Here is an 11471-nt window from a genome sequence, read left to right on the forward strand (position 1 = left end):
TGTTCTAAAACATGTATGATTTTTTAAGTAAATGAGCGTCATAGTATACCATAATTTAAAATAATGTTTAACTTTGTCACTATTTTGAATCGCCAAGTCTCCCACAATTGGCCTAGTTGGAGATACTTTTCACAACATATGTGTATGGCAGGTGGTTGTGACATATAATTAAACAACACTGATTATGTCTTCTCAATGAAAGAAGCTCTTTCTACTCACGTTATCATCTTTATAAGTCAGAACTGAAATAAGATAATCTAAAATAATGTTCTTAATAAAGTTGCATTTTAAAGTAACCTCAGTAGATATTGTATGAATAAATATTTAGTAAATAAAAAATAAACAGCCTTTTTAACATGTAATGGGTTATTTTAGTTCAAGTGAGGTGGGGTTGTCTGAAAAGATGCAAACAGTGACAGCAGCAGGTTGTTGTAGCACTTACTTTTTACCTAATGTGACTACTGTAAATGCCTTACTACATTTTGACAAATTAACATGTTTTTATTCWTTTCAATAGGTTTTGTTCCCAACTCTCAAACTTTGAGATACGTGCAATTTATTATTGTTTTGTCTATCTAAATTATTACTCTTCAATCTAAATAAACTTATTTTTGCAGATGTCTGGAGATGAAAGCTCAGTAGACATGAAATAGCAAAGTATTGTCCTGAAAATAAAATTACATTTGACACATAACTGGATAAAACAATTTATTTATTTTTCTGCTGACATGTTTAATTTGACTAGAAAGAACTGAATTAACATCAGTTCTGAAAACTTTCTTTTGTATGAGAAATTGGTTTGCCATACTGTACGTTTTCAGAACTCATTAAATAAAATCTTACACTCATGGAATAAATCCTTTTTGAGCAGAACATTTCTTATGTATCTGTTAAGAGTTTATTCAGTAATGTAAGCATTATAAACCAGAAACCCTTTTTTTCTAACCATAAACTATTTCCATAAATTCCCCATTAGAATAATCCACTGTAATTCACTTAAGTGCTGCTTTAAGGGCTTTTTGTCTGTCTGCTTATTCTTTTCTGCTGCATCACTCAGAAGGTTAACAAGATTATTGGATTGCTTCTTGTWCGAATAGCTCGCCCTGTTTTTGTTTGATTAAACCTGATTGGCAGCGCTTTGTTGTTAATCCTGCTCTCGGGGGCTGMAGTGTTCGCTTCTCTCCGCTCCAGCACCGTGTTCACACCCCCACACTAGTTGTGCACGAATCCCCGACAGTGCCCTGGGCCGAGGAGGGGAACCACCGGCTCCGCTCGAAAGCAGCTTTGATCTGTGCGGAGCAAAAATAAAAAATTTAAAAAAAATCATTTTGCTGCTTAGATTTTCTTCATCTGTGGAGTGAAGTTCTATCTGCCAGTGTTGCTTTTGTGTTGCCATGTTTTGATGTGATCTGCCTGTGAAAGGAGCCTCTAAATATAAAACCTTCCTCAGCTTCTGTGTCCAAAAGCGAACGGTAGTTCGTTTGTGATACTTGGGCCCGTCATCTTATGGGTGTAAGAGAATCCGGAAGGCATGGGCTTGATAATGTATACRCAGAAAAACAGCTCAGAGAAACTTGTGCCTCCAAGGTGATGAGCCAGCACAACTAAAAGCAAAGCCCCCCACCCCCYGACCAAATATTGGTTGCAACTGAACACCATCCTTAAGTTGCACCCCACCACCGCCAAAAGCGATGTTCTGGGGTGCAGAGTCTAAAAATAAACCCTCTTCTCCCACTTGGAGACTTGAGACTAAATTGCGAAGACACGTATCTTGATAACCTTTTGGATCTGATTATGTTGTGTCTAGTTAGTCAGATGGAGCATTCCGTTCTTGCGAGGAACAGGAACATTCGAGGAATCCGTTTCAACTCGGGGGGGGTTTGTTTTCCTCTGACGTTCAGAACTGATCCACAGGAACCACTGAACGTTTTGGTGGATTGTTCCTTTTAAAAATAAATCTTATATGTGGTTATAACACTCTTGTGATACATTTTTTCATCCTGACTTCATGTTTCCTSTTTACCAGGTACAATGGAGCTTGTAGTTTTGGTGGCCTTCAGCTCCTGGCTGGCTCCTGCCCTCGGTGAGTATCACTCCCACCCCATCTTTGCTACTTTTAGATCTTGACGTTTTTCACCCAACCTGTTGCAAATTGTTATTTATTTAAAAGGATAGTTTCATTTTTTTGATGTGGCCTCTTCCCAGTGAAAGGTTACTTGTCGTAGTTTTGCATTGTAAGACCCAGACTGGGTTCAAACCCAGGTTGTGTGTGTTTGCATTAGCTGTTATGGCACAATTCCAGCTCAGTTCCAGAAACCCAGAGACCTGTGGTTCTGTTCAGGCTTGGCATTGACGTCGGCTATTGTTACTCATTGGTTGGTTTACTGACCGGGGATGTCACAACACACAGATGAGATTAACTTTACTTGAATCGTTTGAAGTGACTGTAACAATTTTTCACGCAAATTTAACTAAACAACTTCAGCAATAACAAGCTAACTTTAGCTACCTTATCCTGATGCGTCTCAGTAATCAAGGTAGAAAAAAATCAAAAATAAGTAGGTCCTCTGGATGGGTTCTTCTTTAGTGAAACGTTTTGTCTCTCCTCCAAGAGACTTCTTCAGTCTGATGAGTTTCAGGTGAACTCAGCCTTATAAGCACTGCCTCCACATGGACAAACAGGTTAGTCACATGCAAAAGAGGGCCATCGACTAACAATAGGCTTGATTAGCTCTATTGTTCATAGAGGGTCGTGTGCCCCATCACCTGACCCATGTCGTGTAATGTGTATGTAGTGAATGCAAGCGGGGCTCAACGTCCCCTTGTTTTTGTCCCTCTTTCCCTCTTTGTGTTGGTATCATTGGGGCCCTGAGGRTGTGAATCAGGACCTACTTATTTTTTTCTTTTTGATTTAGCTACCTTAGCTCTGTCGTCTTGCCATCTCGTCTTCAGTATCATACTGCTGAATGGTCCGGTACCCTTCCCTCGAGCTTGATGTCGTCCATTGTTGTGTCAGAAATAAAAGAGATAAGATTCATGTGTTTTTATAATGATGGTCCRCGCCCACACCAAGGCGGCTCTGTGCTCAAAGCAAACACAACCAGAGCTGKGGTAGACCAATGCCAGGCTGACTGCCTTATGTGAAAATGCCMTAGCAATCACCTGAAGTAGATGGATCTTTGAATAAYCTCAGTTTGGAGAGAWAGTTTTGTTCTGACTGKGGGGAGGATTGTCGGGGGTCGATTGCATCGTCGTAAACCAAAATTAATCTCTAAATTTATGTCAGAATTTATTTAGAAACCTTTGTATCTCCATTTATTTTGAGTTAAGCCATAGTTTATTTTTTACAAAGCACTTCATCCAGCCTGAGATGCCTTTTTGACGTTTTGGGTGATTTAAGAAATGACAGCATGAGAGGATGAAGTCAACCTGTCACTGTTACACCTCTGAGCCAGATGTGTAACAGCTGATACATGAAAGGGGTGATGGCTGCAAAATCAGTTTTCATTGATGTAGCTGCGTGACAAAAATTACATTTTTTTTTCTCTGAGCAAATTCATACGATGGAGAATTAGGGCCACACAAGATTTTTTTTAATTACGAGAATAAAGTCATAATATTAAAACATCAAAGTCGTATGGAAATAAAGCCATAATATTATGAGAATAAAGTTGTAACATTACGAGATTAAAATCATAATATTATGAGAATAATGTTGTAACATCACAAGACTAAAATCATAATATTATGAGAATAAAGTTGTAACATTACGAGATTAAAATCATAATATTATGAGAATAAAGTTGTAACATTACGAGATTAAAGTCATAATCTTCTAAAATTAAAGTTGTAATACTATACCCTACACAAAAAAGCATGCAGTTACCACTGCATTAWAATGAGGAATTATTGTCCCGGTCAGATCAGATTGAGCGTATGGTCGGTATGATGGCCAGGGGAATTGTTATGTCAAGAAAATGTTCTGCATATTATTGTCCAACCACTAAATGAGCTGATCTGTCTGTATAACAGGATCAGCGTTTGGTAGGGAAATGTTTGGTAAGTTTCCGGCAGTGGTTGCTTCATGGTTTTTGCATGAAATGTATTTTATTTTATTTTATTTTTTGTTTGATGGCTTTTTGCCATGACCTCAAATTGGATGAACGCACGCAAAAGATTTTTAGTCTTTTACTGCAATTTAACATCATTTTCCCTCATATTTGTAGCCGGTAGTATTTATGTCCGTGTCCTTTTATTTCTATAAGAGAAACAAAAATTTGACCCCCTCTAGCTTGAATAAACAACCTTCTGCCAAGTTTTCCATTGTTAATGCAAATCCAGGTCTCTGCATACCATCAGTTAAGTTTGATGTTAAGCAGATTTGCCTACGCTAAAGATTATTTTCCTTGATTCCTGTGCCAGACTGCAGGTCAGACCTGCTTAAATAAGACTCGTCAAAAGCAATACTGCAAAATATGTTTTCGCCTCGCAGAGAAAAAGCTTAGCATTTAGATTTAATGCACAAGGAGTTCAGAGGTGAMTCAAACATTTTAACTTTTKATTTTCCWGTGAACAGGGTTTAGAGTCGGGATTAAATGATTCTTTTACCAACTGTCAGCTGAATCTCTCAACTTGCACGCATGTAAAGTGACGGCCGATGAGCTCCATTTAGACCCACGTTCACCAATTTCATCTGCTAAATAACTCATTAGTGATGTGAAACGCTGGCTGATGGACGCTCTTACGTAACCCCAAGTGAGCCGAGGTTACATTGTTCTTCATCAAAACATCAATTTTCATTTAAACAATGTCGACTTTGTTCCGAACCGGTCGCTCCGCTAYTCTGCTCGTTTCTTTAAAATCACTGAACATGAGGCAGAAAATGGGATTTAGTGAGTGGAGAATGTTTTCTGACAAGATTTTATAGATTGCAGCCAACTTTATTATAATTTTTTTTTTAATGAGAAAATGGGAAAAATGACCCGTATCCTGGTGGTCTGTACTTTWTCCACATCAGTGGCAAAGATCAGAGAAATAATTCACAAAATAAACAAAGATGTTKGTGACTGTGGTGGATTTATTTTCATTTAATTACACATTTGCTCAATTAGACCGCGAAAGGAAATAAAGTGATGCTACAATTCAGTCATGACATGTTTTTCGGATAATCTCATTAACTTTAATGAWCTTGTACCACAACAATGACATACTCTTTGGAATCACTAAATATATGTTTTCTCATCCACWGTCACTTTTCTGTTGCATTAGTTTTTGCATTGGTTATAAGATAGAACATGATAAAATAAGTACATCCCACACAATCAGACACCACTTATTTTTTGATGAAATGCAAAGTTTTAAAAATAAAATAAAATTTTAGCCCCTAGGACTAAAAGGTGAAGATGGGTGATAGTGTTTGCTCGTCTGTGTGTGTTCTTGTCTGTTATCAGAATATCTCATAAATCACTTGACAGATTTTAATGAAACTCTCAGGAAGTAATCATTGTTTGAACATCTACAATTGTTTAACTTTTGAAGTCAGCCTGGTTCAAGATGGCTGCCACAGCCAACTGACCTTAAAAACACCAAAATAGTTTATAACTTACTAAGTTTTACAGTTATTGATGTAAAATCCTGTGTGTTAGTAGTTGAGACTGATCTCCAGCACATATTCTGAGTAAYGACGGATAATGCATGACGTTTGTTTTAAATTTCCCTATGAAYTGTGTGGAGTTTGCTTTGTCTGTCTGTTAGCAAAATATCTCATAAACCACAGAACACATTTTAATGAAACTTCCAGGAAATAATTATTTGATGTACCTCTGCAGCTTATTAACATTTGGAGCCAGTCCAATTCAAGATGGCCACCACAGCCAACTTCTGTAAAAAAAAAAGGCATRTCTCATGAACCACTGGAAGGATTTTAATGAAACKTTCACAAAGTAATCATTGAATKTACGTCTACAACAAATTACTTTTGGACTTAATATCAATAAAGATGACTGTAATGATTGGCTTTCAATTTATTCTAAATGTAGCATATGAAGCAGACATCTCTTTTACCTTCTGCTGACGTGCACGAACCCCAATGACTGAATTTCTTGTAAAAACTGATGATTTATCTTCTTTTTTTCTYTTTGTCTTTTTCACAGCATCAGCATCAGATGACGACAAAGGTGGGTATTATCTGAGCCAGAGCTCAGAAAAGCCTTATTTTTAGTCAAATGAATCGAGTTCTACTCGTAGCTGGCATTTAAATTAATGCCGACATCAAAATGAATAGTTTTTTATGGTTGACTGAAGTCCTGAAACAGCTGAAAATCTGTCATCTGACGAGCACTCTCTGAAGTGTCTCAGTGGTTAAATCTACCTCTCATTTATTATCTCTCTCTGTCTTGTCTTTTTTTTATTATTTTAACAGACTTTGACAGAGACTTTCAATACGGTGAGTGCTGCGCACGCAGAGGTGCTCCTAACGGTCGACCCTCTACGCAGGAAACATCTGGGAGGTTGAGACGAGGGGAGCATTACTTTTAACTTGTTTTTCTGGAGATGGAAAATTTTCACCTCTGCAGTCACAAGCTCCTGGAGAAGCTCCAACGTAAACACTTAAGATCCTGTCTGCTAAATTGATTTTAAAGTGTTCACAAGTGGCCAGAATGCACAGATTGTCACATATTTTAGTCACATTCCATTGCTGGTTTTTGTGAAGGTTTTTTTTTTAATTTAAATATAAGGTCTGTTCACACTGATGGTGTTCAGTTTCACCCCCACATGTTTCTTGTTGAAAACAATAGGTTTTTTAGGTGAAAAATCAGGATGTTTGAAGTGATAATTAGGATATTTTAATGTGGTATTTTGTTTAAATGCAATGAACAATTATTATCTTACCTGTTTTACATAAATCTTCTACCAGCCTCAATTTGAAGAAATAGGGCGTAGCCAGTGGTGGAAACAGCTAACCAAAAAATTAGTTTTACTAACTTATAATCCTCTAACTAAAAGTTTAGCTWTGCTTATGCTAAACGTGAAAATATTAGTGGAAGCTAACGCTAAGCAGCTAAACAAGTAAAAAAAAAATTGGTGAAAGCTAACGTTAAACAGTTACACAATTAAAAAAAATTATTGGATGAAGCTAAAACTAACTACAAATTGCTGACCTCTAATTTATAATCCTCTAACTAAAAATATAGCTTCACTGGTTCCCTCTGTTAATTTCAGTCCACTAATTTATAATCCGCTAACTAAAAGTGTAGCTTTGCTAATGCTAAACAGCTAACAATGAACAGCTAAACAAGTAAAAAATTAGCGTAAAATGACAGCTAACTAAAACAACTGTCAGTCTGCGTCATACGTTTTTGTCTCCTTCGAGCTGAACACTGTGGACTGACACAAACCTGTTGATGTTAGCTTGATTCTATTGGATGGGATTTGAAGGTGGGTGGGTCATCTGTGGCATACTACTTCATTTACTGTATTAAAATGTGACACAAATCAAAAGGCATGATAGATATGTTACAACTATGCTGTAATTGTGATAACTAGTTGTACATGTTTGTTTTAAATAGGTATAGACAAAGTATGTATAKTTTACAGCAGGGATTTTCAACTAAATTGCTCCGGGGGCCACAGTTACTGCAGGTCAACAGCTGAGGGGCCCTGGTTTACACCTACCGTATTTATTCATGTATAATATGATTTTGAGTATCATTTTTGAGCTTAAAAAGCATTAAAAACCTAATTATCAATAATCCATGTATAATACCCCCCACTTTATGGATGATTTTAGGGTTAAATTTCCAGTATTATACATGAATAAATACAGTATTTCTAASTACCTATCTATCTATACCTGTGCTAATTAGCTGTTAGCAGACATTAAGTTGTTAAGACCTAATTTATCGTAAGCTAATTGGTCTGCCAATGTTTTTTAAAATTAGTAAAAAACAAAAAACTAATCGGCTAAATGAAAACTTGGTGATTAGCTGATTAGCTGAACCATGCCCACTACCAGGCAAACCCCTCCTGCTGCCATTTGTTCAAAGGGGATCRTTTTGACCCGAGGGCAGCAGTAAGATTAATAATTCAGACAGGATTGATCATCTAACTGCTTTCGCCAATCTTAAAAATTTAATTAGTGTTTGCATGAGCTGTTTTGTAATTCATGAAACACCAGGAATCCACTTTAATCCACTAATCTCGGTCGTGCTCTGACTAGTCATTAACTTGTCAGTATGGTCAAAATGAAACTCCTGTTCCTCCAAACTGAGGAGGTTCATAGAGCTATCTACAACAGGTAAGATATTAACTATTCATAACCTATTCACTCAATCCTACTTTAGGCCAATCGCTGCTAAAAACAACTTAAAAATGCAATATTTAGATCTTTAGATGTTTATATTCTATAATTTTGGATTGTTGTTCCCCATTAAACGTTAAACCATTTCTAACGGGATTTCTATTCTCGTCTTGGCTCATACTTACAGGGAGAGAAACAAAAAATAAGCTTTTTTTTTTTTTGTTTGATGAGTTTTTCTTACACACTCCCACGTCACTCAGTTCTCTTAAAACATCCCGTTTTAATCTCTTGGTATTTTGTTGTCCCTAAGGGAGGCTTGAGATAAATCTGACAGATATTTACAGACTTTTTTTCTCTCTCTCCTTTTTTTCCACTGATGATCTGCAGGGAGTTTGTTTTATTCTCCACCCAGCTCATGAAAGTTTATGATTGTTTGTCTCAAACAAGCTAACATTTCCTTTTAAAGGCTAAGCTTGCTCAGTGGACGGCTGAAAAACACACTGCATTTTGAATTATCTTTATGCGTTTCTTTCTGAGCGTTTATTTTGGGTTTTATTGTTGTTGGACMTTCTTGTTGCAGAAAACATTTTAGCAACAGTTTCTGGAACACTGCAGGGACCGAACTGCAGAGTTAAAGCTGATCTCAGTTCTGCAAGCTTGGAGGAATTTGTGGTTTCCCAACATGTGGGCGCTGTAATTAACGCAATTTAGAAACCTCAAAAAGCTTTTATAGTTTATGAGCTTTGAAAGTGAGGCCTCCTTCCTCCTCTGTAAACACTAAAACAAACCTTTTTTGTTTGTTTGCTTTAGATTATGAATCTCTGCGAATCGGTGGCCTGGTTTTTGCCGTGGTGCTCTTCCTCATGGGCATTGCTCTGATTGTCAGTAAGTGTTGAAACACACACACACACACGGAATGTCAAGCGTCCGTGTCACCTTTACACACTCTCCCTACATTCACCTAACGCTGCGAAGCAAAGACGGCTCCTGTTTCCCCCCTCAGAGGTCTGCGTCAGAGCCACGCTCGCAGGCTTTGTTTCGCTCACAGAGTCCCCTCAGAGTTCCTGCCAGCTCCCCTGCCCGCCCGGCGCCCTGAAACTGAAACTAAGCCTTAAATAATTTAGTGGGACTCTTCCCGCTCTGCCTCGCCTTCCCTCCACAGACGGCTTCCAGCTCGGCTCCACGATAACTCGTAAACGAGACTTAGTGCGAAATATTGTGTCTGCAGTAAAAAAAATAAAAATAAACAATGCCCAACTCCTTGCACGTCAAAGTTTTAAACCAAGATGTTGGAAAAATAAAGCATATTTAGTCACTCAGATGCTTGTTGAGAATAACATCAAATACAGAATCTGGACTTGAATGTTAATAAGAACTGAAACAGTACAAACCAACAGCCGGACCAATTATGTTGCGTTCACACCGAACGAGATTTCAGCTTCAAAATCACAGCCAACGCTGAAGTTTGAAGCTTGTGCACTTTGAGGTCAGATGCAGGTCAACTCTTGAAGCGCTGCACGGCAACAGCCTCCCYGCCTCTCCCTCCTCTGTCGGGCTCTGTTTAATGTCGGATGAGGAAGTGGCTTTGCTTTATTTACAGAGAGCAAGAGCATGTCACGTTCATCAGATAATTAATTCATAATTAATTCACCAGATAATTCAGAGTAGAGGCTCACAGCTCGCTTTCAGGACTATTTTTCCAGTCTGATGAGCCGCTGTCACGAATTGCTGCGGATCAGGACACCGACTGCAGGCACTGGATTTCAGCTAAAGAGCTCCTCTCCATCTGTTTCAGGTTAGTGGACATCATTCAGTAAACTGTCCCGTCGGGAAATATGTCGCTACGTCACACAGTGGAGTCTCTCTGATTGGTTGATGCGGCACGTCGAGCTGCAAAAGTTCATATTTTCTAACTTCAGCGATTTGAGCGTCAAGCACGTCGAACGCTCAGATCGTTCAAATCGCGCTGCTCTAATCGCGCTTGAGGCGCCGCAGMACTTCCCGACGCTGCTTGAAGTGCGTCCACCATAGACTTTGCATGTAAACCTGATGCTCCTGATGCTGAAATCGCGTTCGGTGTGAACGCACAATGACACTCGTTTTTTTGTCTCAGCGTTTGGCTCTGAATTCAGGAAGCAAACACATTATAACGCCTTCTTCTTGAGCCCCGCCCTTTTTCCAGCCACATATCAGATCCGGAGTAGCCTGGTAAAAACCAGACCCTTGTCCTTCACTTTGCTTCGAACTAGGGTCTGGACTCGCTGCTACTGAGAAGCGATTCTTGCTGGAGGCGTGGCCTCTGCTGAAGCATGCGTGTGTGTGTGTCGCTGTGAAGGAGGCTAAGCTAAGAAGCTAACCGGAAATCGCGCTCCCTGTAAACAACCCTACTGAGAGGAGAAATATACCGAGCCGAACGAAACRGCTGTAAATGAGAGCTGCTGCTTTGTCAAACAATTTTATTTTAATTTGGAAGCCTTATCAACACAGACTGGCTTCATTCACTTCCTCCACTGCCGTATGCTAACTAGCAGACACTGCAACGTCGTTCAAAACTCCGCCTTCCATTTGCTGATTGGCCCAGGTAAAATAAACAATAAGCAGACACTGCGCAGAAAATCAACGTTCTGTTCTCTGATTGGTTCGGCTAAAAATCTGCCAGCGAAATCCTTGTCTATGGGAGAAATCCCAGACGGAGCAGAGAAGGGAAACTAGATTTGAGCGGAGCTGCGTAGGAAGGCAAGGGCCAGGCTAGATCTGGGGCAGAACTCACAGAAGAACTGGGCTCAGTAACAACAGTTCTGGTTACAAGTGGGAACAAAAGTTATATTACGAGTGATTGAGGCATGTATTAATGTGTCATGGAGAGTACATTCTGTTTGAGCTGCCCGTGACACAAGCCACTGAAATCAGATTGCACATCACTAAATCAGAGTTTAATCATAAAGGTGAATAATTACGCATAATAAGTAACCAAAACACATCCTAGTTAACCTCAAAATAAAAAGGTACTTAGTATGTTACTATACATAACTTGTCACCTAGTATCCTGATGCATCTCAGTAATCCAGGTAAAAAAATCAAAAAGAAAAAAAATTGTATCGGTCTTCTGGACGGGTTCTTCTCTAATGAAATGTTTCGTCTCTCCTCCAAGAGACTTCTTCAGTCTGAGAGT

At 38.8% G+C, this 11471-nt stretch overlaps 1 protein-coding gene across 4 annotated transcripts in view; it reads left to right on the plus strand.

The window, feature by feature from the left end:
- Positions 1 to 11471, plus strand: part of LOC106517715 (FXYD domain-containing ion transport regulator 6) — a 14903-nt gene that overhangs the window by 1503 nt on the left and 1929 nt on the right. For 2 of the 4 annotated variants that reach the window (XM_014008702.1, XM_014008703.1), the window contains 5 exons: positions 2027 to 2083; positions 4033 to 4059; positions 6153 to 6176; positions 6422 to 6445; positions 9110 to 9184. In XM_014008702.1, the coding sequence (XP_013864156.1) occupies positions 2032 to 2083; positions 4033 to 4059; positions 6153 to 6176; positions 6422 to 6445; positions 9110 to 9184 (202 nt within the window). In that variant the 5' untranslated portion in view covers positions 2027 to 2031. The remainder of the gene's footprint in view (positions 1 to 2026; positions 2084 to 4032; positions 4060 to 6152; positions 6177 to 6421; positions 6446 to 9109; positions 9185 to 11471) is intronic. The other 2 variants (XM_014008705.1, XM_014008704.1) reach the window with 1 other exon arrangement.

This window comes from Austrofundulus limnaeus, unplaced genomic scaffold (assembly GCF_001266775.1).
Source record: "Austrofundulus limnaeus strain Quisiro unplaced genomic scaffold, Austrofundulus_limnaeus-1.0 Scaffold52, whole genome shotgun sequence".
Classification (NCBI taxonomy): Eukaryota; Metazoa; Chordata; class Actinopteri; order Cyprinodontiformes; family Rivulidae; genus Austrofundulus; species Austrofundulus limnaeus.